General features: G+C 45.2%; 1 protein-coding gene across 1 annotated transcript in view; it reads right to left on the minus strand.

The window, feature by feature from the left end:
• The window catches only part of slc12a5a (solute carrier family 12 member 5a), a 100007-nt gene that overhangs the window by 14882 nt on the left and 57869 nt on the right, over positions 1-27256 (minus strand). Inside the window, exons 5-17 of the mRNA XM_039015446.1 lie at positions 19013-19067; positions 18253-18383; positions 12424-12671; positions 11610-11821; positions 10908-11075; positions 10403-10501; positions 9616-9673; positions 9136-9310; positions 6407-6525; positions 5780-5878; positions 2143-2262; positions 1565-1669; positions 931-1099 (exon numbers count right to left, since the gene is read on the minus strand). Coding sequence (XP_038871374.1) covers positions 931-1099; positions 1565-1669; positions 2143-2262; positions 5780-5878; positions 6407-6525; positions 9136-9310; positions 9616-9673; positions 10403-10501; positions 10908-11075; positions 11610-11821; positions 12424-12671; positions 18253-18383; positions 19013-19067 — 1758 coding nt within the window. The remainder of the gene's footprint in view (positions 1-930; positions 1100-1564; positions 1670-2142; positions 2263-5779; positions 5879-6406; positions 6526-9135; positions 9311-9615; positions 9674-10402; positions 10502-10907; positions 11076-11609; positions 11822-12423; positions 12672-18252; positions 18384-19012; positions 19068-27256) is intronic.

Genomic DNA, 27256 nt, shown 5'->3' on the forward strand with positions numbered 1-27256 from the left:
GGAGTGAAATAACTAATGAGCGTAGCCGCATACAGCTACGAGACAAATTTTTTTTTTTTTAAAGACAACTTTATTACTATGTGGATATTTTTCCCACGTTAATTTATACGCCATCGGTTTATGCAATAATATTTTTTTTACAATGAAATATATATATATTCCTAGCTATAATATATGATTAATGTATTGTTCGGCAGTGCGTACCGAACCGTGCACCGTGGACCCTGTAGCGAACGGTTCAGTACGAATACATGTACCGATTCACCCGTAGTTTTAGAAAAAAACTGCCTTGATGACAACTTGCCCAGCAGGTGAAGGCTGACATAAAGGTGAAATGGACACTGACTGTAGGTACGGCTTAATTCTAAGTGCTAGAGTGGATACTGGAACAGCGATCGAAGATTAGTGCTGTTTGTGTGATATGTATGGTGGCAAAATGACAAACTCTGTTATACACATGCACTGTATAAGCCTTAAACCTGTACATTCCCACTGTCTGTTTCTCTCATGTAAGAAGAAGCCATTGTTTTCCCTCTCTTGTTTCTGAGTAACTTGGTCACACGGCCAAAGACAAAAGAGCCTCTGAGACTGTCCAGTGTTTGATCCATCCTGTTCTTTTCCTTTCAAGGACACAGCTGTGTGGAGATATGAAGAGAACAGAGGCTAGTTTGAGCAGCAGCAACAATTCTATCAGCAGAAAGGAGTAACAAAAGTGCAGCTTGTTCGCTATGTTCCCACCATGATCTCACACACCTGCTAAACTTCCACGTAGACAGAGGTTGTATTTTCCTTGTTGGTCTCTTAACGCTGCACTGTTAAGTGGATTGTTAACCAGCTCCAGATTTGTAAATCTTATTGCAGTGGGATTTTTTTATTAGAATTTCCATGACATATGCAGTGGGATGCCATGGGATCTGCCTGGTATCTAACCTGCTCTGCCCGCTGGGCCTGGGGGTGGTTCTCCAGGTAGGTGCCCGCCAAGGCGGTGCCCACGATGGTCAGCCCTTTGCCTGCTTTCAGCTGGTTGGTCAGCGAGAGCAGACGAGGCTGCTCCACATTCTGCTCCACGTCTGTACTGACCAACACCAGCAGCTGAGGCCTGGAGGGAGAGAGAAGGAGGGACACAAGGAAAGGAAAGAGGGAAGGAAGGAATAAGAGAAAGGGTTTCAACGTGTTGCTTTGGCAATGTACAAATATATATATATATATACACACTTCTGTCATGCCAGTAAAACATTTTGAATTGAGCACAGAGATGAAAAACAGAGAGAGATAGAGCAAGGTGACAGAGAGAAAGAAAGGTGTCGTAGAGGTGAGAAAGATAGAAAATAAGTGAAATGAAGAGAGAGAGAAAGAGAAAGCAAGGAAGTGTGCACTGAGGATATCACAAGTACGTCTGAAAAACAATTATTGTCTGTTACTGCTGCAAGCAGCTTGAAACTAGAGATGAATGAAACGGAACGCTCAACATGCACAGACTTGTTGTTTATTTTCATGTTACTTATGTAGCTGATACACAAATGTGCCTGTGTAGCTTATTTGTGTGTGTGTGTGTGAATCTCACCTCCAGTTCTTGGTGTGTGGCGGCCCCTCCTCCAGTCTCATCAGAGCGTATCGGGCGGCGCTGAGAGAAATGCCTCGTATCCCATCACCCCACTCTTTCTCAGCCCTGCCACACAAATCAGACACATGAGGTTATATCATTCAATCATACATAGTAAGTTATTATTACATCATGATCTATAACTGTGTTATTACATGTCTATGACAATTTAAAATGCCAACGTTATAACATTGTTATTCAGTCAAATACATAGGCTTCTAACACATCTAAATGTCAAGCTTATTTTTACTGACAGGTAGGCTATTTAAAATCGCTTAAAACATCCGCCCGGGAGGCATCGTTGACTCGCAGTCGACGTTCAAAGAACAAAAGTCCCTTGAAACACTTTAATGCATATTTCCCCACAGACAGAATTGATACTCTGTTTTCAACCAAGCTTTCCCATCAGGCCATGTCATTGGAACCCAAAACATTGTATCAGCACAAGCCATAACACTAAACCGTTCAAACCATACATTTCCCCCGTAACGGGACCGACTGAATGATGGCTGATAGAACACAGGTAGCTCTTCACTCACCCGCGGAACTCGATATACTTGTAGATACTGCCAGCAATCACCATGGCGACGATGGCGTAGAACCAGGAACAGATGAACATGAGTGAGAGACACAGACTCATACCCAGGAAGGACAGGGCCCTGCAGAGAGACAGAGAGGAGTAGACATTAGAGACAGAGAGAGGAGTAGACATTAGAGACAGAGAGAGGAGTAGACAGAGACAGAGAGAGGAGTAGACATTAGAGACAGAGAGAGAGAGGAGTAGACATTAGAGACAGAGAGAGAGAGAGAGAATGAAATGATCAAATATACAGACAACAAATTCCAATTGGCTATACAAAAACTCTTTAACATCATCCTTAGCTCTGGCTTCTTCCCCAATATTGGTAACCAAGGACTGATCACCCCAATCCACAAAAGCGGAGACAAATTTGACCCCAATAACTACCGTGGGATAATCCTCTGCATTATCATTAACAGCTGACTCGTACATTTCCTCAGTAAAAACAATTTACTGAGCGAATGTCAAATGGGCTTTTTACCAAATTACCGTACAACAGACCATGTATTCACCCTGCACACCCTTATTGACAAACAAACAAACCAAAACAAATGCAACATCTTCTCATGCTTTGTTGATTTCAAAAAAGCCTTCGACTCAATTTGGCATGAGGGTCTGCTATACAAATGGATGGAAAATGGTGTTGGGGTAAAACATACGACATTATAAAATCCATGTACACAAACAACAAGTGTGCGGTTAAAATAGGCAAAAAACACACACATTTCTGCCCACAGGGCCGTGGGGTGAGACAGTGATGCAGCTTAAGCCCCACCCTCTTCAACATATATATCAACGAATTGGCGAGGGCACTAAAACAGTCCGCAGAATCTGAAGTCAAATGTCTACTGTTTGCTGATGATCTGGTGCTTCTATCACCAACCAAGGAGGGCCTACAGCAGCACCTAGATATTCTGCACAGATTCTGTCAGATCTGGGCCCTGACAGTAAATCTCAGTAAGACCAAAATAATGGTGTTCCAAAAAAGGTCCAGTCGCCAGGACCACAAATACAAATTCCATCTAGACACCGTTGCCCTAGAGCACACAAAAAACTATACATACCTTGGCCTAAACATCAGCGCCACAGGTAACTTCCACAAAGCTGTGAACGATCTGAGAGACAAGGCAAGAAGGGCATTCTATGCCATCAAAAGGAACGTAAAATTCAACATACCAATTAGGATCTGGCTAAAAATACTTGAATCAGTTATAGAACCCATTGCCCTTTATGGTTACGAGGTCTGGGGTCCACTCACCGACCAAGAATTCACAAAATGGGACAAACACCAAATTGAGACTGCATGCAGAATTCTGCAAAAGATCCTCCGTGTACAACGTAGAACACCAAATAATGCATGCAGAGCAGAATTACACCGATACCCGCTATCAGAATCCAGAAAAGAGCCCTTCAGTTCTACAACCACCTAAAAGGAAGCGATTCCCAAACCTTCCATAACAAAGCCATCACCTACAGAGAGATGAACCTGGAGAAGAGTCCCCTAAGCAAGCTGGTCCTGGGGCTCTGTTCACAAACACAAACAGACCCCACAGAGCCCCAGGATAGCAACACAATTAGACCCAACAAATCATGAAAAAACAAAAAGATAATTACTTGACACAATGGAAAGAATTAACAAAAAATCAGAGCAAACTAGAATGCTATTTGGCCCTAAACAGAGAGTACACAGTGGCAGAATACCTGACCACTGTGACTGACCCAAACTTAAGGAAAGCTTTGACTATGTACAGACTCAGTGAGCATAGCCTTGCTATTGAGAAAGGTCGCTGTAGGCAGACATGGCTCTCAAAAGAAGACAGGCTATGTGCACACTGCCCACAAAATGAAGTGGAAACTGAGCTGCACTTCCTAACCTCCTGCCCAATGTATGACCATATTAGAGACACATATTTCCCTCAGATTACACAGATCCACAAAGAATTTGAAAACAAACCCGATTTTGATAAACTAACATATCTACTGGGTGAAATACCACAGTGTGCCATCACAGCAGCAAGATTTGTGACCTGTTGCCACAAGAAAAGGTCAACCAGTGAAGCACAAACACCATTGTAAATACAACCCATATTTATGCTTATTTATTTTCCTTTTTGTACATGAACCATTTGACATCGTTACAACACTGTATATATACATAATATGACATTTGTAATATCTTTACTCTTTTGAAACTTCTGTATGTGTAATGTTTACTGTTAATTTTTATTGTTTATTTCACTTTTGTATATTATCTACCTCACTTACTTTGGCAATGTTAACATATGTTTCCCATGCCAATAAAGCCCCTTGAATTGAATTGAGACAAAGAGAGGAGGAGACATTAGAGACAGAGAGAGAGAGAGGAGTAGACAGAGACAGAGAGAGGAGGAGATGGAGACAGAGACAGGAGGAGACAGAGACAGAGAGAGGAGGAGACAGAGACAGAGAGAGGAGGAGACAGAGAGAGGAGGAGACAGAGACAGAGAGAGGAGGAGACAGAGACAGAGAGAGGAGTAGACAGAAACAGAGACAGAGAGAGGAGTAGACAGAGACAGAGAGAGGAGGAGAAAGAGACAGAGAGAGAGGAGGAGACAGAGAGAGGAGTAGACAGAGAGAGGAGTAGACATTAGAGACACAGAGAGAGAGAGAGTAGACAGAGACAGAAAGAGAGAGGAGACATTAGAGACAGAGAGAGGAGTAGACATTAGAGACAGAGAGAGGTGTAGACATTAGAGACAGAGAGAGGTGTAGACATTAGAGACAGAGAGAGGTGTAGACATTAGAGACAGAGAGGAGGAGACATTAGAGACAGAGAGAGGCGTAGACAGAGACAGAGAGAGGAGTAGACATTAGAGACAGAGAGAGGTGTAGACATTAGAGACAGAGAGAGGTGTAGACATTAGAGACAGAGAGAGGAGTAGACATTAGAGACAGAGAGAGGAGACATTAGAGACAGAGAGAGGAGTAGACAGAGACAGAGAGAGGAGGAGAAAGAGACAGAGAGAGAGGAGTAGACAGAGAGAGAAAGAGAGAGGAGACATTAGAGACAGAGAGAGGCGTAGACATTAGAGACAGAGAGAGGAGTAGACATTAGAGACAGAGAGAGGAGTAGACATTAGAGACAGAAAGAGAGAGGAGATATTAGAGACAGAGAAAGGAGTAGACATTAGAGACAGAGAGAAGAGTAGACATTAGAGACAGAGAGAGGCGTAGACATTAGAGACAGAGAGAGGCGTAGACATTAGAGACAGAGAGAGGAGATATTAGAGACAGAGAGAGGAGTAGACATTAGAGACAGAGAGAGGAGTAGACATTAGAGACAGAGAGAGGAGTAGATATTAGAGACAGAGAGAGGAGTAGACATTAGAGACAGAGAGAGGAGTAGACATTAGAGACAGAGAGAGGAGTAGACATTAGAGACAGAGACAGAGAGAGGAGTGGACATTAGAGACAGACACATGCAGACAGAACTACAATATACTGGACATACAACATCTACTGTACATTAAACAGAATGAAAACACACACAGACACATTCAAGGCCTTTGTATCATCTCTCAGGATGCGCTGACTTGACCGGTTGTTGTGAGTCTCACCAGTGATAGAACTTGAAACGCGGCCTCCAGTTAGGCGTCCTCAGGAGGGTTTGCAAGGCGCAGGCCAGGTTCACAAACATGTAGCACATCAGAAAGAACCTACACAACAGAAACAACGCCTCCAGACATTGCAAAAGGTGAAAGAGAGACAGCAAAGTGCCTAACAAATAAAAAATAAATGTTGTCTTTATTTGGACACATTACTTGCTTATAAGTTGCTTATAACCAAATAAAAACAATTCTAAGATATTAATACTAGTAAATCATGTCATTGTGTTAAGAATATGTTTAACTTCACCTTATCAAGTGCTGAGAAGTATTTGTCCATTGTCAGATGTCTCTATTTTTAGGGAGCTTTGATATTGCAGATAGATAATGTCATATTTACGGTGTCCATATTAGGACAATCCATATTAGTACAGGATGAGTGCATCCCAGCACTCATGAATAGGGCCAAGAGTTGTACCTGGTCATGTGATTTCATCAGGAAAACTCTGGGCCCTAATTATAGGCTGTAAATACTAGGACCCAGAGTTTTAACTGTCCAAATAGTTATATTCTGTAACTGGGACCCAGAGTTGGGAAGAGGTGGGGAACAACTCCTGGTCTGGCTCATAAGACACTCACATGGAGAGGATGGGGGCCACTGCGTCCAGGGAGGCAATGAGGATCCCAATCTCACAGATACCCGCTGTCAGTAGCAAGGCCCAGGTGGGCTCCCCGTTGGCTTTCCCATGGCCAAACACCTGGGAGGACACATCCACACAGAGATGTTAGATGGAATATAGATACCTGGGAGGACACATCCCACAAAGAGATGTTAGATGTAATATAGATACCTGGGAGGACACATCACACACAGAGATGTTAGATGGAATAGAGATACCTGGGAGGACACATCACACACAGAGATGTTAGATGGAATAGAGATACCTGGGAGGACACATCACACACAGAGATGTTAGATGGAATAGAGATACCTGGGAGGATACATCCCACACAGAGATGTTAGATGGAATAGAGATACCTGGGAGGACACATCACACACAGAGATGTTAGATGGAATAGAGATACCTGGGAGGACACATCCCAGACAGAGATGTTAGATGGAATAGAGATACCTGGGAGGACACATCACACACAGAGATGTTAGATGGAATAGAGATACCTGGGAGGATACATCCCACACAGAGATGTTAGATGGAATAGAGATACCTGGGAGGACACATCACACACAGAGATGTTAGATGGAATAGAGATACCTGGGAGGACACATCCCAGACAGAGATGTTAGATGGAATAGAGATACCTGGGAGGACACATCACACACAGAGATGTTAGATGGAATAGAGATACCTGGGAGGACACATCCACACAGAGATGTTAGATGGAATAGAGATACCTGGGAGGACACATCCCACACAGAGATGTTAGATGGAATAGAGATACCTGGGAGGATACATCCACACAGAGATGTTAGATGGAATATAGATACCTGGGAGGACACATCCCACACAGAGATGTTAGATGGAATAGAGATACCTGGGAGGATACATCCACACAGAGATGTTAGATGGAATATAGATACCCGGGAGGACACATCCCACACAGAGATTTTAGATGGAATAGAGATACCTGGGAGGACACATCACACAGAGATGTTAGATGGAATAGAGATACCTGGGAGGATACATCCCACACAGAGATGTTAGATGGAATAGAGATACCTGGGAGGACACATCCACACAGAGATGTTCGATGGAATAGAGATACCTGGGAGGACACATCACACACAGAGATGTTAGATGGAATAGAGATACCTGGGAGGACACATCCACACAGAGATGTTAGATGGAATAGAGATACCTGGGAGGACACATCCACACAGAGATGTTAGATGGAATAGAGATACCTGGGAGGACACATCCCACACAGAGATGTTAGATGGAATAGAGATACCTGGGAGGACACATCACACACAGAGATGTTAGATGGAATAGAGATACCTGGGAGGACACATCACACACAGAGATGTTAGATGGAATAGAGATACCTGGGAGGACACATCCACACAGAGATGTTAGATGGAATATAGATACCTGGGAGGACACATCCCACACAGAGATGTTAGATGGAATAGAGATACCTGGGAGGACACATCCCAGACAGAGATGTTAGATGGAATAGAGATACCTGGGAGGACACATCCCACACAGAGATGTTAGATGGAATAGCGATACCTGGGAGTACACATCCCACACAGAGATGTTAGATGGAATAGAGATACCTGGGAGGACACATCCCACACAGAGATGTTAGATGGAATAGAGATACCTGAGAGGACACATCCCACACAGAGATGTTAGATGGAATAGAGATACCTGGGAGGACACATCACACACAGAGATGTTAGATGGAATAGAGATACCTGGGAGGACACATCCACACAGAGATGTTAGATGGAATAGAGATACCTGGGAGGACACATCCCACACAGAGATGTTAGATGGAATAGAGATACCTGGGAGGACACATCCCACACAGAGATGTTAGATGGAATAGAGATACCTGGGAGGACACATCCCACACAGAGATGTTAGATGGAATAGAGATACCTGGGAGGACACATCCCACACAGAGATGTTAGATGGAATAGAGATACCTGAGAGGACACATCCCACACAGAGATGTTAGATGGAATAGAGATACCTGGGAGGACACATCACACACAGAGATGTTAGATGGAATAGAGATAGAACTAACAGTAGTTCCTCCATTATTCCAAGGTAGGTTGAATGTGGATACTACTGAGGTGTTTTGGTGAACCACACACGAGACCTGAACATTAACATTAGTGTGCACAGACACCAAAAATGGTAGTGATCAATGTCACCTGAGACTGATATGAGATGTGTTGACAAACCAACATAACTACTGGTCCCAGATCAGTGTTAAATGCTAGAATGTTGACAGAATGATCATAACTAATGGTCCCAAATCAGTGTTAAATGCTAGAATGTTGACAGAGTTATCATAACTAATGGTCCCAGATCAGTGTTAAATGCTAGAATGTTGACAGAATGATCATAACTAATGGTCCCAAATCAGTGTTAAATGCTAGAATGTTGACAGAATGATCATAACTAATGGTCCCAGATCAGTGTTAAATGCTAGAATGTTGACAGAATGATCATAACTAATGGTCCCAAATCAGTGTTAAATGCTAGAATGTTGACAGAATGATCATAACTAATGGTCCCAAATCAGTGTTAAATGCTAGAATGTTGACAGAATGATCATAACTAATTGTCCCAGATCAGTGTTAAATGCTTGAATGTTGACAATGACAGACTGACCCGTAGGATGGGCACGACATTGTCCCTGGAGATGGCCTGCATGAGACGCGGAGCACCCGTCAAGCTCTGAAGCCCCGCCCCACAGGTGGAGAAGAAGGAGCCAATGACAATAACCCACGGTGACGGCCAGGCCAAGGTGCCAATGACCAGGTTACCATTGACGCCCTCCCCAAACCTGAGGGAGATGGACATGACATCCAGACGATCAGAAATGGAGAAATGTAGGAGAGCCTATTACCAGGATCCTATTCATTAGACACCAAATGGAAGAAAACTGACTGAAACATGGAGGGACTACCTGGTCTACTACTGCAATTAAAAGTGACCATTTTCATTTTCCGTTGCAAAATGTTTAAAAACTTTTTCAGTTATATGGCCCAGGTATGGCCTCCCTCACCAAGTACCTCAGAACTGGAAAAGGTTGACCGAGAAATATTGAAATAATTTTGCAAAAATGTGAACTTATTACCCATAACTTACTTGTCTCTAAGGACCACTCCCTCGATACAGGCACCGAACAGGACCACAGCTGACATGTCTATAAGGTCACATTAAGGAAAACAGACAGACAGACAGACAGACAGACAGACAGACAGACAGACAGACAGACAGACAGACAGACAGACAGACAGACAGACAGACAGACAGACAGACAGACAGACAGACAGACAGACAGACAGACAGACAGACAGACAGACAGACAGACAGACAGACAGACAGATAGATAGACAGAGATAGATAGATAGATAGATAGATAGATAGATAGATAGATAGATAGATAGATAGATAGATAGATAGATAGATAGATAGATAGATAGATAGATAGATAGATAGATAGATCTAGCACACAGGGACATATTCTCACATATCTGTTTTATATCTGTTTTATATCTGCACACTGAGTTTACAGTGCTGCATTGAGATAATAATGGTTCGACAGTGCGGTTATTGTTGGGTTATGTCTGATGTATTTTTATACATGATTGATTGCTTTGTCCTTTAATGGTCACTTGAAATGAAGATGAAGAGCAACATGGATATCATTCGTAACATACAGTAACAAGCTTGAGGCCATAGGCTCAATTCAATTCAACCTAAATTGTATGTATTTATGTTGGAAAGTAAAATACCAAAAGTTTTCGTATAAAATAGAGTTATTTTACTATTGACAGATAACATGTGATCCACAGCTATAAGTAGCGTGCACCAGCCCACTGACTTCAGAAGTGGACCAGTATAAGGATAGTTAAATAAAAAATAAGGATACACACTATTGAGGTAGTGGTGATGGCCATGATAGTGCCGATGGGGATGGACTTCTGAGCGTCGCGTAGATCTCCTGAGCGGTTTGATCCGGCCATGATCCCTGTGACACACAAGTAGAGAGGTCGCTGTAGAAGGAACTCTCATTTTGTCAAATTACTACAACTGAACAACACAACAGCGTTATCCTTCTAATAACAAACAGCTGCTTTTTTGTGTTGAAGAAATTCTGACTTCAGATGAATCTTTTACTTTATCCTTTCAATCTTCCAATGAATTGATGTACTTCTCCCATACCCCCCCCCCAGATAGGAAAACAAAACACACAAAACAACACAAAGGCTGAACGTCAAAAGTATTTCCCCTTGATTGCTTGTGTCCTCTCTCCTCCTCGAGATTCACCTTTGGTGAATTCAGCCTTTGAGGATACGAGGAATCGAGGGAAATTACTTTTGAGAGTCAACCCTCTGTCTCTTCCTCTTTGTATCATCCACTTCCTGTCAGCTGACCTGTGACGGAGGGGAAGTAGATTCCGACCAGCAGGGTGAAGAAGCTGGTGATGTCGGCCAGGACGTAACGGTTGGAGTTGGTCAGAGTGTCATCAGGGCCCTCCACGGTCGCAATCCCCTTCTTAGCCACCAGATCCCCCTTCTCCAGGTAATTCCCAAATAGGTTCTCTGTGTGTGAGGGGGTGGGGGGAGAGGAAAAAAGAGAGGGGGAGGGAGAAGGAAACAGGGAAAGAGGGAGGAGAGGGAGAGAGAGGGGAAGGTAAGGGAGATGAAGAGAGAGAGATTAGATACATCAATATCATTTAAAATGGCTTGACCTTAAGTTCCAAGAGCACAAGATCTTAGAGATCCAAGAGGGCTAACAGAAATTCCAAGTAAAGAAATTGTAGTATGTTTCCCGCAAGTGTGTGTTAGCATGTGTACTGTAGATACAGTGACCTGAGTCTAGGGGGACCAGAACAATTGTGCTGTAGGTGTAACTGTTTAGAAAGAAAAAGTAGATAGCCACAAAATAATAGCTATTATAATAATATAGTAACATAACATTAGCATTTTAGCAAACAATTTTTTTCAAAACGACCTTCAGTCATGCTTGCAAACATTTTACGTATGGGTGACCACAGCGGGAATCAAGCCCACGATCCAGGTGTTGCAAGCTATACCAACTGAGCCACAGCGGACCAATAGCTTGTGTTTGTTCACCTTTGAGGATGCCGCTCATGACTCCAGGGATGCCCTGGATGAAGGACACGTTGTTGTTGACAAAGTACTCGTCGCAGGTGGCGTTGAGGAAGGGCGAGTCGCAGAAGACGTTCCACAGCTTGGTGGTGACCGTGCCGTTGCCACTCTCCAATGTTTTGGCGCACACGTCGAACCCTTTGGAGATCAGCGGGCGATTACCCAGCAGACACACTCTGCGCAGCAGGAGAGATGTGTTAGTGTGTCAGTGTGCCCGACCCGGGATTCGAAGCCCGTCCAACTCTTGAAAACGACTTTAGACTGAGTTAGCCACCTGAGCCGAAGCCTAGGCATTGGCTTTGAGAGATAGCACAAGTCTGTGGGTATCAGTCCCCATATTGAACAGTAGAGTCCTCCCTACTGAAAATGTCACACAAGATGAATATGTTCTATTTAACCCATCTGCTTATGTGCTGTGAATATAATTTCTATTTTAAATATACTGTACTTCAAATAATCTTAAAATGGGTGAACGTGTTTTAATGTGTACATTTCTACCATGGCATGAATGTATCTGCCATTTACAGTCTCAAATCCCAAATCCCCCATATCTGCCAAAAATCGATCAATAAATGATTTACATGAAACATAATTCACATCACACCTATATTCTTCAAGTTTGGATCAGCCCCAATATTGAAGAGTAGCCTCGTCCCAGATCTGTCTGAGCTTTCTATCCAACTCCTATGGTCATTCTCATGTGACAATGACCGTAGGAGTTGGCAAGACAGCACAAACAGACTTGGAACCAGGCTAATTAAACAGTAGGGTTGCTTACGGGAAGTCAGGTGGCTCGATGGCCGTCTTGATGACTCCGGCATACACAGCCAGAATGGACAGGATGACGCAGGCCAGGAAGAGCAAGGCTAACTTGTTGACGTACTTGACCCCCACAAACACCACCGTGGCCATGAAACTGAGCACAATGGTGCCGTACACACGCATGTTGTTCAGCATGGCCGCCTCCGCCTCGGCCCCCTCCAGACCCTCCATCTTAAAAATGGCTGCCTGGGGGAGGATGTAGACCTATGAGGGGGGGAGAGGGAGAGGGAGAATTAGATCAACTGTAGAAACACAGAATCGGACACTCCCATTAAATCCTTTCAAATAGAGGGTTGAAGAACCCAAGCATGGGATTCCTGTTCTAAATGAATCACCATTATATCTTATCACGGGTTACTCTAAAAATATTAAAATAGCTTTGCCATTAATGAAATCATAAAACCTGTAATTGCCCCATTGTTATTTGCCAGCAGCACACCACCCTGCATCCCACTCCTGGCTTGCCTCTGAAGCTAAGCAGGGTTGATCCTGGTCAGTCCCTAGATGGGAGACCAGATGATGCAGGAAGTGGTGTTGGAGGGCCAGTAGGAGGCACTCTTTTCTCTGGTCTAAAAAAATATCCCAATGCCCCAGGGCAGTGATTCGGGACATTACCCTGTGTTAGGGTGCTGTATTTAGGATGGGATGTTAATTAAATGGGTGTCCTGACTCTCTGTGGTCACTAAAGATCCCATGACACCTGGCTAAATTCCCAAACTGGCCCTCATACGTTCACCTAATCATCCCCATCTTCCAATTAGCTCATTCACCCCTCTCTTCTCCCCTGTAACTATTCTCCAGGTTGTTGCTGTAAATGAGAATGTGTTCTCAGTCAATTTACCTGGTAAAATAAAAATAATTATCTGATTCAGAGGGATTTGGTTAAATGCGGAAGACACATTTCGGTTGAATGTATTCAGTTGTACAACTGAATAAGTGTCCCACATTTAGATGCCATTTAAAAAAGTTGAAGTTGGAAGTTTACATACACTTAGGTTGGAGTCATTAAAACTCGTTTTTCAACCACTCCACAAATTTCTTGTTAACAAACTATAGTTTTGGAAAGTCGGTTAGGACATCTACTGTGTGCATGACACAAGTAATTTTTCCAACAATTGTGTACAGACAGATTGTTTCACTTATAATTCACTGTATCACAATTCCAGTGGGTCAGAAGTTTACATACACTAAGTGTACTGTGCCTTTAAACAGCTTGGAAAATTCCAGAAAATGATGTCATGGCTTTAGAAGCTTCTGAAAGGCTAATTGAAATAATTTGAGTAAATTGGAGGTGTACCTGTGGATATATTTCAAGGCCTACCTTCAAACTCAGTGCCTCTTTGCTTGACATCATGGGAAAATCTAAATAAATCAGCCAAGACCTCAGACAAGTCTGGTTCATCCTTGGGAGCAATTTCCAAACACCCGAAGGTACCACGTTCATCTGTACAAACAATAGTACGCAAATATAAACACCATGGGACCACACAGCCGTCATACCGCTCAGGAAGGAGACGCGTTCTGTCTCCTAGAGATTAACGTACTTTGGTGCGAAAAGTGCAAATCAATCTCAGAACAACAGCAAAGGACCTTGTGGAAGATGCTGGAGGAAATAGGTACAAAATTATCTATATCCACAATAAAACGAGTCCTATATTGACATAACCTGAAAGGCCGCTCAGCAAGGAATAAGCCACTGCTCCAAAACCACCATAAAAAAGCCAGACTACGGTTTGCAACTGCACAAAGATTTTTGGGAGAAATGTCCTCTGGTCTGATGAAACAAAAATAGAACTGTTTGGCCATAATGACCATCGTTATGTTTGGAGGAAAAAGGGGGAGGCTTGCAAGCCAAAGAACACCATCCCAACCATGAAGAATGTGGGTGGCAGCATCATGTTGTGGGGGTGCTTTGCTGCAGGAGGGACTGGTGCACTTCACAAAATAGATGGCATCATGAGGCAGGAAAATTATGTGGATATATTGAAGCAACATCTCAAGACATCAGTCAGGAAGTTAAAGCTTGGTTGCAAATGTGTCTTCCAAATGAACAATGACCACAAGCATACTTCCAAAGTTGTGGCAAAATGGCTTAAGGACAACAAAGTCAATGTATTGGAGTGGCCATCACAAAGCCCTGACCTCAATCATATAGAAAATTTGTGGGCAGAACTGAAAAAGCGTGTGCGAGCAAGGAGGCCTACAAACCTGACTCAGTTACACCAGCTCTGTCAGAAGGAATGGGCCAAAATTCACCCAATTTATTGTGGGAAGCGTGTGGAAGGCTACCCGAAACGTTTGACCCAAGTTAAACAATTTAAAGGCAATGCTACCAAATACTAATTGTGTGTATGTAAACTTCTGACACACTGGGAATGTGATGAAAGAAATAAAAGCAGAAATAAATCATTCTCTCTATTATTATTCTGACATTTCACATTCTTAAAATAAAGTGGCGATCCTAACTGACCAAAGACAGGGAATTTTTACTAGGATTAAATGTCAGGAATTGTGAAAAACTGAGTTTAAATGTATTTGGCTCAGGTGTATGTAAAGTCAGTTAAGAACAAATTCTTATTTTCAATGACGGCCTAGGAACAGTGGGTTAACTGCCTTGTTCAGGTGGTGTAACTGGCAGAACAACAGATTTGTACCTTGGGGATTCGATCTTGCAACCTTTTGGTTACTAGTCCAATGCTCTAACCACTAGGCTACGCTGCCACCCCCACCATTGGCTAGGCCAGAAGCTTGAAGAAGGCATCTGCCATTCAACTGTATTAAGCCTGTCGCATGCTTCCCTGTTGAAACAGTTTGTGCATATATTATGACAAAATTCTGTGACGTTTTTGTTTGTTCAGCTGGTCGAGCACACACATTCTTTTCTTGAGGCAAATCGAAGTTTGGTACCTGAAGTCTTTGCCCCTTCGGTGATGGGGAACTATGGAAGGGATTCTTCAATTAAGTGTTTGTTGTCATTCAACAATAAATACTGCACCAAACATCTTAGTTAGATGTAAAATTGGGCGACTAAGACCGCCTTTGCAAAAACATACAAATTAATTACAGATTTCTTGATTTATCTTAGATTAATTCTGATTATTTTGAGGAAGCGTACACTGGCTATGTTGTTGATAAGGCGTCTCAAAAGGGACAAACAGTAATATTGCAGTTTTTTTGCGAGGCTCGGATGTCCTCTTCGCCTAGCAAACCTATGTATGCAGACACCTTAAGGGCAGAATTCTGGAGTGACAGTGGAATCAACCAATCACATTTTGATTTGTAATGGGTTCTACCATTTTTACAAAAACGTATGGAAACTTCCACCTTCTCGAAGGCTGACAGGTGCAATAGTGAGCAGCACTTTTCCCACGGTGTTGCTAGATTTTGTTGTAGGCTAGTGTGCTGCAGCAGGAGGTGTTTTCAAAGAGGATGTTGTTGCTAATTTGTTAACTTCTCCCTTTTCAAGATGAACTTTCAACAAGAAATTAAGTTTCAAATGATCATAATTTGGTGAGTGGAACAGTTTTTTTTAAAGTTTTTTTATTGCAGCTCGCTTGCTGTTGTTAGCTAGCTATCTCTGAAAAGAATGATTGGGACCTACTGGCTTATTATGTCTGAGTGAACAGGCTGCTTACTCTTTAACATCATGCTGTGTGTGACTTCTGTCTTTGTGTTTTACAAAAAGGTGTGCTCTCCTACATGGAGTGCGCAGGTATAATGGTTGCTGTATTTTCGGCATCACAAGCCTGTCACACTCACAGCCTTTGATGTGTCACTGTTGTCGCTTTTGGTGATAGTGATGTCGTTGTGTCCTCTCGCCTCTCCTCCTTGTCAAAATGTGTGAGAGGAGATAGTCTAAGTAGAGAAACCTCAGACCTCCAATGCATATTGAGAGGAAGACAAGGAAAGAGGAGGCGAGGAATCAAGGAAATACAATTGAGATGCACCCCTAGTGTGTAGATAACACTGGACCAAAGTGATGGCAGTTTCTACGAATGGTCTCATTATTCTGCCAATGGCTTTATCTCTCCTTTATGCAGAATTTACATAATTACTCAGCTCTTAATCCAAGAGAGAGGAGCGACAGGGAGAGGCGGAATCAGTGTGGAAAAAGAGAGGGAGGGGTACAGGGAGAGGGAGAATCAGTGTGGAAAAAGAGAGAGAGGAGCGACAGGGAGAGGGAGAATCAGTGTGGAAAAAGAGAGAGAGGAGCGACAGGGAGAGGGAGAATCAGTGTGGAAAAAGAGAGGGAGGAGGACAGGGAGAGGGAGAATCAGTGTGGAAAAAGAGAGGGAGGGGGACAGGGAGAGGGAGAATCAGTGTGGAAAAAGAGAGAGAGGAGCGACAGGGAGAGGGAGAATCAGTGTGGAAAAAGAGAGGGAGGAGGACAGGGAGAGGGAGAATCAGTGTGGAAAAAGAGAGGGAGGGGGACAGGGAGAGGGAGAATCCGTGTGGAAAAAGAGAGAGAGGAGCGACAGGGAGAGGGAGAATCAGTGTGGAAAAAGAGAGAGAGGAGCGACAGGGAGAGGGAGAATCAGTGTGGAAAAAGAGAGGGAGGGGGAAAGGGAGAGGGAGAATCAGTGTGGAAAAAGAGAGAGAGGAGCGACAGGGAGAGGGAGAGGGAGACTCAGTGTGGAAAAAGAGAGGGAGGGGGACAGGGAGAGGGAGAATCAGTGTGGAAAAAGAGAGAGAGGAGCGACAGGGAGAGGGAGAATCAGTGTGGAAAAAGAGAGAGAGGAGCGACAGGGAGAGGGAGAACCAGTGTGGAAAAAGAGAGGGAGGGGGAAAGGGAGAGGGAAAATCAGTGTGGAAAAAGAGAGAGAGGAGCGACAGGGAGAGGGAGAGGGAGACTCAGTGTGGAAAAAGAGAGGGAGGGGGACAGGGAGAGGGAGAATCAGTGTGGAAAAAGAGAGAGAGGAGCGACAGGGAGAGGGAGAATCAGTGTGGAAAAAGAGAGGGAGGGGGACAGGGAGAGGGAGAATCAGTGTGGAAAAAGAGAGAGAGGGAGGGGGACAGGGAGAGGGAGAATCAGTGTGGAAAAAGAGAGAGAGGAGCGACAGGGAGAGGGAGAATCAGTGTGGAAAAAGAGAGGGAGGGGGACAGGGGGAGGCGGAATCAGTGTGGAAAAAGAGAGGGAGGGGGACAGGGAGAGGGAGAATCAGTGTGGAAAAAGAGAGGGAGGGGGACAGGGAGAAGGAGAATCAGTGTGGAAAAAGAGAGGGAGGGGGACAGGGAGAAGGAGAATCAGTGTGGAAAAAGAGAGGGAGGGGGACAAGGAGAGGGAGAATCAGTGTGGAAAAAGAGAGGGAGGGGGACAGGGAGAGGGAGAATCAGTGTGGAAAAAGAGAGGGAGGGGGACAGGGAGAGGGAGAATCAGTGTGGAAAAAGAGAGGGAGGGGGACAGACAACGATGAAAGATCTTTATATTTATTATAATTCATTGTGGACAGTTGGAGAGGGAGAAAATAGCATCAAAGCAGGATAAAGAGAAACAAAGACAGACAAATTAAGAGGGACAGGAGGACATGCACAAAGACAGGACTGAACCAAAGAAAGAGAGAGCGAGATGGGCAGACGGAAAGAGAGATGAAAGAGAGAGCGAGATGGGAAGACATAAAAGAGAGAAGGAAAGAAACAGACAGATACACGAACACGTAATCAGAGGGAGAGCGAGAGAGATAGAAAGAGAGGGAGAGAGAGAGAGAGAGAGATAGAGAAAGAGAGGGAGAGAGATAGAGAGAGATGGATAGATAGAAAGATAATTATTTCAAGCCCAGGTTCTTACCAGTAAGAGTTCGATGGACCCCAGGATGTACATGGCTCCAGCAAACGTTGTTCCCAGGTAGAAACAAATGCCCACGGCGCCCCCAAACTCAGGCCCCAGAGAACGGGAGATCATGTAGTAGGAGCCTCCAGCTGCAGACAGCAAATAAATACACACACTCTTTCAATGACATATTGTACTTTTAAATTACAGTTTGTATACAAACTGCATCTCAAATTAACTGATTTGAAATTATATGGATTTGGAATGATGTTTGTGAATTTCTTCTTTTAAAGCATCACTGTATTTCATGTCATGTTAAATGTAAATTACCCAAACCCTGCTATTCTCCAATCAGAGCAGGGTCTCTGACTTTGGGAAATGAAAATGAGCGTTTCTTATTGGACATGTCCAGGCAGTCCCTCCCTATTTCAGCCCATTTTCTACATTTGGTGCCTAATGAACATGACCCAGATTTACACCACACAATGGTGGCTACATTGTTACTCCACTGCCCAAGCATGTCATTTCCTCTCACCTCTGATCTCAGCCAACCAAGAGGTGAGTAAGCCAGGATGAGACGTGATTATTAGATACCATCTCTAATCACATAAACACAGACATATAAGTTTCATGTGGGGTCCCAGGAGTCTGGACGTGACTAATATTATAGCGTTGCTAGGGCTAAAACGATGGATATGCATTTTTGAGGCAAAACAAGCACTTTAGTAGAAGTAGTAGTCCCAATAGCGAGGCCGGATGCCAACGCATGTTCACCCACCTGGAACAACACCATTGGTGGCAATGGCACTCATGGAGATTGCAGTCAGCATAGTCTAAAGAGAGAGGGAGAGAGAAGAGAACAGAGAGGGGAAATGGGATGTTAGTATTGTATTACGTTCAATCTGTTATTCACTAATGACAGGATATTTCACGGGCATTGCAGGCGAAACACAAATGAGGAAAAAATGACCATGTCTGGAGGAGCGTATTATTTTTGGTTCGTACTGAAGGACACCAATGATCAGTAATGAGTAGAGACGTGACGAGAGGCAGCGTTAGGACATGGAACAATAGAGACGTGACGAGAGGCAGCGTTAGGACATGGAACAATGGAGACGTGACGAGAGGCAGTGTTAGGACATGGAACAATGGAGACGTGACGAGAGGCAGCGTTAGGACATGGAACAATGGAGACGTGACGAGAGGCAGCGTTAGGACATGGAACAATAGAGACGTGACGAGAGGCAGCGTTAGGACATGGAACAATAGAGACGTGACAAGAGGCAGCGTTAGGACATGGAACAATAGAGACGTGACAAGAGGCAGCGTTAGGACATGGAACAATGGAGACGTGACAAGAGGCAGCGTTAGGACATGGAACAATAGAGACGTGACGAGAGGCAGCGTTAGGACATGGAACAATAGAGACGTGACGAGAGGCAGCGTTAGGACATGGAACAATAGAGACGTGACGAGAGGCAGCGTTAGGACATGGAACAATAGAGACGTGACGAGAGGCAGCGTTAGGACATGGAACAATGGAGACGTGACAAGAGGCAGCGTTAGGACATGGAACAATAGAGACGTGACGAGAGGCAGCGTTAGGACATGGAACAATAGAGACGTGACAAGAGGCAGCGTTAGGACATGGAACAATGGAGACGTGACGAGAGGCAGCGTTAGGACATGGAACAATAGAGACGTGACGAGAGGCAGCGTTAGGACATGGACCAATAGAGACGTGACGAGAGGCAGCGTTAGGACATGGAACAATGGAGACGTGACGAGAGGCAGCGTTAGGACATGGAACAATAGAGACGTGACAAGAGGCAGCGTTAGGACATGGAACAATGGAGACGTGACGAGAGGCAGCGTTAGGACATGGAACAATAGAGACGTGACAAGAGGCAGCGTTAGGACATGGAACAATAGAGACGTGACGAGAGGCAGCGTTAGGACATGGAACAATAGAGACGTGACGAGAGGCAGCGTTAGGACATGGAACAATGGAGACGTGACGAGAGGCAGCGTTAGGACATGGAACAATAGAGACGTGACGAGAGGCAGCGTTAGGACATGGAACAATAGAGACGTGACGAGAGGCAGCGTTAGGACATGGAACAATAGAGACGTGACGAGAGGCAGCGTTAGGACATGGAACAATAGAGACGTGACGAGAGGCAGCGTTAGGACATGGAACAATAGAGACGTGACGAGAGGCAGCGTTAGGACATGGAACAATAGAGACGTGACGAGAGGCAGCGTTAGGACATGGAACAATAGAGACGTGACGAGAGGCAGCGTTAGGACATGGAACAATAGAGACGTGACGAGAGGCAGCGTTAGGACATGGAACAATAGAGACGTGACGAGAGGCAGCGTTAGGACATGGAACAATAGAGACGTGACGAGAGGCAGCGTTAGGACATGGAACAATAGAGACGTGACGAGAGGCAGCGTTAGGACATGGAACAATAGAGACGTGACGAGAGGCAGCGTTAGGACATGGAACAATAGAGACGTGACGAGAGGCAGCGTTAGGACATGGAACAATGGAGACGTGACGAGAGGCAGCGTTAGGACATGGAACAATAGAGACGTGACGAGAGGCAGCGTTAGGACATGGAACAATAGAGACGTGACGAGAGGCAGTGTTAGGACATGGAACAATAGAGACGTGACAAGAGGCAGCGTTAGGACATGGAACAATAGAGACGTGACGAGAGGCAGTGTTAGGACATGGAACAATAGAGACGGACTGTAGACAGGCATTTCTAAAGAACCCATACTACAGCAGCAAGGTAAAGGGAGTAGAACTAGAAGAGGAGAACTCTGTGTGTGGGTGGGTGTGGGTGGGTGGGTGGCTGGGTGTGTGTGTGTGTGGGTGTTTGTGTGTGGGTGGGTGTGTGTGTGGGTGTTTGTGTGTGTGTGTGGGTGGGCGGGCGGGTGGGTGGGTGTTTGTGTGTGTGTGTGTGTGTGTGTGTGTGTGTGTGTGTGTGTGTGTGTGTGTGTGTGTGTGGGCTGGGTGTGTGGGTGGGATGGCGGTGAGTGTGTGTGTGTGTGTGTGTGTGTGTGTGTGTGTGTGTGTGTGTGTGTGTGTGTGTGTGTGTGTGTGTGTGTGTGTGTGTGTGTATGACAGAGGAAGAGTGTGTGTGTGTATGACAGGGGAAAAGTGTGTGTGTGTGTGTGTGTGTGTGTGTGTGTGTGTGTGTGTGTGTGTGTGTGTGTGTGTGTGTGACAAGGGAAGAGTGTGTGTGTGTGTGTGTGACAAGGGAAGAGTGTGTGTGTGACAAGGGAAGAGTGTGTGTGTGACAAGGGAAGAGTGTGTGTATGACAGGGGAAGAGTGTGTGTGTGACAAGGGAAGAGTGTGTGTGTGACAAGGGAAGAGTGTGTGTGTGACAAGGGAAGAGTGTGTCTATGACAGGGGAAGCGTGTGTGTGTGACAAGGGAAGAGTGTGTGTGTATGACAGGGGAAGACTGTGTGAGAAAGAGAGTGAGTAATACATGTGTAAGAGAGAGTGACAGAGGGAAAACTAAAGAGACGTGTGGGATTCAAATAAATCAAGTCATTAATGTGTGTGTGTGTGTGTGTGCGTTTGAGAAACAAATGATGCCTTAACAGTAACAGTATTTCATTTCCGTGGTTCCTTAATGTCTATATAGACAGAGAGCGAGAGACAGAGAGCGAGAGACAGAGACACAGAGAGAACAGAGAGCGAGAGACAGAGACAGAGAGAGACAGAGACAGAGAGCGAGAGAGACAGAGAGCGAGAGACAGAGAGAGACAGAGACAGAGAGCGAGAGAGACAGAGAGCGAGAGAGACAGAGAGACAGAGAGCGAGAGACAGAGAGCGAGAGAGACAGAGAGCGAGAGAGACAGAGAGCGAGAGAGACAGAGAGCGAGAGACAGAGAGCGAGAGACAGAGAGCGAGAGACAGAGACAGAGAGAGAACAGAGAGCGAGAGAGACAGAGAGCGAGAGAGACAGAGAACGAGCGACAGAGAGCGAGAGACAGAGAGCGAGAGACAGAGAGCGAGAGACAGAGAGCGAGAGACAGAGAGCGAGAGACACAGAGAGCGAGAGACAGAGAGCGAGAGACACCGAGAGCGAGAGAGACAGAGGACAGAAAGAGAGAGGTGTGTGTAATAACTAGCAGCCGTCTTCCTGTGAGAGGAAGGGGGGCGTGGGCGATGGTTAATGTCACCTGTGGACACTGCCGTCTGTCTGGATAAACAACAATCTGCACAACCTTGCTGTATTCCTAATCGGGTCACAATGAAGTAAGGCTCCCTCTCTCTGAGGAGAGCAGAGAAGACAGTCATTGTTTAAGTGTTTTATCTGATGTATCTGGGCAAGCTGAAACATTTTAGGAGGTAGTTTGAGGCTGAGCTACTCACTCGATACAGCTGTGTGGTAACGTTATAGAGGTAGATAGAGTACTGACTGTCACCTGAGAGGGACTCAATACTCAAGCCCTTCATTGTAACTCTTTCTACTCTTTATATAACTCTTTACACTGTATCATTAGGACAGTTAATAGGATGATATGAATCAGCGGAGACAATGTCGTTAGCAAGTATATTATTGAAGTAGATGGGAATCATATTTAAGGAGGAGCCATTTGGGCCAATGCAGTGTGTGTGGTTCAGGGAATTAGAGATATGAGAGATATGGTTCTTTATGAATCACCAGAGAGATGGTTCATTATGAATCACCAGGGAGATGGTTCAATATGAATCACCAGGGAGATGGTTCAATATGAATCACCATAGAGATGGTTCATTATGAATCACCAGAGAGATGGTTCATTATGAATCACCAGGGAGATGGTTCGATATTAATCACCAGAGAGATGGTTCAATATTAATCACCAGAGAGATGGTTCAATATTAATCACCAGGGAGATGGTTCGATATTAATCACCAGGGAGATGGTTCGATATGAATCACCAGGGAGATGGTTCAATATGAATCACCAGAGAGATGGTTCATTATGAATCACCAGAGAGATGGTTCATTATGAATCACCAGAGAGATGGTTCAATATGAATCACCAGAGAGATGGTTCAATATGAATCACCAGAGAGATGGTTCAATATGAATCACCAGAGAGATGGTTCAATAGGAATCACCAGAGAGATGGTTCAATATGAATGACCAGAGAGATGGTTCAATATTAATCACCAGGGAGATGGTTCAATATGAATCACCAGAGAGATGGTTCAATATGAATCACCAGGGAGATGGTTCATTATGAATCACCAGGGAGATGGTTCAATATGCAGCTTTTAGTAAGAGACCATCACATATGAAGAAACATGGCTTTACTCTACTTTAGCCTCTTGTGACCGACAAGACTTTGATGCTACCACAAGCAGACATAACAAATACCACAAGCAGACATAACAAATACCACAAGCAGACATAACAAATACCACAAGCAGACATAACAAATACCACAAGCAGACATAACAAATACCACAAGCAGACATAACAAATACCACAAGCAGACATAACAAATACCAAAAGCAGACAACAAATACCATCAGCAGACAACAAATACCATCAGCAGACAACAAACACCATCAGCAGACAACAAATACCATCAGCAGACAACAAATACCATCAGCAGACAACAAACACCATCAGCAGACAACAAATACCATCAGCAGACAACAAACACCATCAGCAGACAACAAATACCATCAGCAGACAACAAATACCATCAGCAGACAACAAATACCATCAGCAGACAACAAATACCATCAGCAGACAACAAATACCATCAGCAGACAACAAATACCATCAGCAGACAACAAATACCATCAGCAGACATAGCAAACCAGGTGGGATTGCAAAGAACACCCTAACAAACCTAAACATAATTGTGTCTGCAGAGTATAAACATGGAAACATATACCAACCAATTTACTAACTCTAATGCATGTCAGCGCAATGGTCTAATCATTTGTCACTTAATTATTATTGGCTGCTATGGCTTTTAGGAAGTGTCATATTTCATATTCATGACTGTATTTAGAAGATGTGTCTTGGTGGGTTGAAATGAAGAGTTATTAATGCAAATCAAACATGAACACAGCATCAGTATGAGATGAGGGCTTTAATCCCGTCTGTCTGGGGGACGGAAGTTGCCTCATCTCTTGTCTGAGGCTGATGTAAATCAGGATAAAAAATGATTGTGTGCATAAAACTTGAGTTGAATCTCTTGGTTTGCAATGGCTTCCTATTTGGTTCCGTGGTCAACAAAGACATTATTTACTGAGAGAACGGAGTGACAACAACAAAGACTTCCAGATTCCAAATACCATATTTTGATTGGCCCATGGTGCGAGAGCGATGCTGACAAGTGCAGCAGCCTGGTGGTTGAGCTCCTCTTCGTTGTGTAATCGTTCTCTCTTCAGTTCCGGCAAAAAAACTTTCCCGTTGGATTTCTGTGTATTGCTGTAGCTATACGCTAGGCTACATCCTGTTGGTTTGTTTTGATCAGCTGCCAGAGATGACGGTAGTGACAAGTTTTCTGTGTCACCCTGTTTAATCGCTTCACCTCCCAATGACACATCGGTCACATGACTCCCCCGAGTGTCACAATACCAAGTGACATCAACGACGTCATGATTCAGCAGCAGCCAGGGATCTCTACCCACTGGGACAGCTAACAGGAATCACTACCCACTGATTTCTACCCACTGGGACAGCTAACAGGGATTTCTACCCACTGGGACAGCTAACAGGGATCTCTACCCACTGGTACAGCTAACAGGGATCTCTACCCACTGGGACAGCTAACAGGGATCACTACCCACTGGGACAGCTAGCAGGGATCTCTACACACTGGGACAGCTAGCAGGGATCTCTACCCACTGGGACAGCTAGCAGGGATCTCTACCCACTGGGACAGCTAACAGGGATCTCTGCCCACTGGGACAGCTAGCAGGGATCTCTACCCACTGGTACAGCTAACAGGGATCTCTACCCACTGGGACAGCTAACAGGGATCACTACCCACTGGGACAGCTAACAGGGATTTCTACCCACTGGGACAGCTAACAGGGATCACTACCCACTGGGACAGCTAGCAGGGATCTCTACACACTGGGACAGCTAGCAGGGATCTCTACCCACTGGGACAGCTAACAGGGATCTCTGCCCACTGGGACAGCTAGCAGGGATCTCTACCCACTGGGACAGCTAACAGGGATTACTACCCACTGGAACAGCTAACAGGAATCACTACCCACTGATCTCTACCCACTGGGACAGCTAACAGGAATCACTACCCACTGATTTCTACCCACTGGGACAGCTAACAGGGATCACTACCCACTGATTTCTACCCACTGGGACAGCTAACAGGGATCACTACCCACTGGGACAGCTAACAGGGATCACTACCCACTGATCTCTACCCACTGGGACAGCTAACAGGGATCACTACCCACTGGGACAGCTAACAGGAATCACTACCCACTGGGACAGCTAACAGGGATCAGTACCCACTGATCTCTACCCACTGGGACAGCTAACAGGGATCTCTACCCACTGGGACAGCTAACAGGGATCACTACCCACTGATTTCTACCCACTGGGACAGCTAACAGGGATCTCTACCCACTAGGACAGCTAACAGGGATCTCTACCCACTGGGACAGCTAACAGGGATCACTACCCACTGGGACAGCTAACAGGGATCACTACCCACTGGGACAGCTAACAGGGATCTCTACCCACTGGGACAGCTAACAGGGATCTCTGCCCACTGGGACAGCTAACAGGGATCTCTACCCACTGGGACAGCTAACAGGGATCTCTACCCACTGGGACAGCTAACAGGGATCACTACCCACTGGGACAGCTAGCAGGGATCTCTACCCACTGGGACAGCTAACAGGGATCACTACCCACTGAGACAGCTAACAGGGATCACTACCCACTGAGACAGCTAACAGGAATCACTACCCACTGGGACAGCTAACAGGGATCACTACCCACTGAGACAGCTAACAGGAATAACTACCCACTGATCTCTACCCACTGGGACAGCTAACAGGAATCACTACCCACTGATTTCTACCCACTGGGACAGCTAACAGGGATCACTACCCACTGGGACAGCTAACAGGGATCTCTACCCACTGGGACAGCTAACAGGGATCACTACCCACTGGGACAGCTAACAGGGATCACTACCCACTGGGACAGCTAACAGGGATCTCTACACACTGGGACAGCTAACAGGGATCACTACCCACTGGGACAGCTAACAGGGATCTCTACCCACTGGGACAGCTAACAGGGATCACTACCCACTGGGACAGCTAACAGGGATCACTACCCACTGGGACAGCTAACAGGGATCTCTACACACTGGGACAGCTAACAGGGATCACTACCCACTGGGACAGCTAACAGGGATCACTACCCACTGATCTCTACCCACTGGGACAGCTAACAGGGATCACTACCCACTGATCTCTACCCACTGGGACAGCTAACAGGGATCACTACCCACTGATCTCTACCCACTGGGACAGCTAACAGGGATCTCTACCCACTGGGACAGCTAACAGGGATCTCTACCCACTGGGACAGCTAACAGGGATCACTACCCACTGGGACAGCTAACAGGGATCTCTACCCACTGGGACAGCTAACAGGGATCTCTACCCACTGGGACAGCTAACAGGGATCACTACCCAATGATCTCTACCCACTGGGACAGCTAACAGGGATCACTACCCACTGGGACAGCTAACAGGGATCACTACCCACTGGGACAGCTAACAGGGATCACTACCCACTGGGACAGCTAACAGGGATCACTACCCACTGATCTCTACCCACTGGGACAGCTAACAGGGATCACTACCCACTGATCTCTACCCACTGGGACAGCTAACAGGGATCACTACCCACTGATCTCTACCCACTGGGACAGCTGACAGGGATCACTACCCACTGGGACAGCTAACATAGATCCAAAGGAGAATTTGGCCACAGACTT

Source organism: Salvelinus namaycush, chromosome 20, assembly GCF_016432855.1.
Source record: "Salvelinus namaycush isolate Seneca chromosome 20, SaNama_1.0, whole genome shotgun sequence".
NCBI classification, from domain to species: domain Eukaryota; kingdom Metazoa; phylum Chordata; class Actinopteri; order Salmoniformes; family Salmonidae; genus Salvelinus; species Salvelinus namaycush.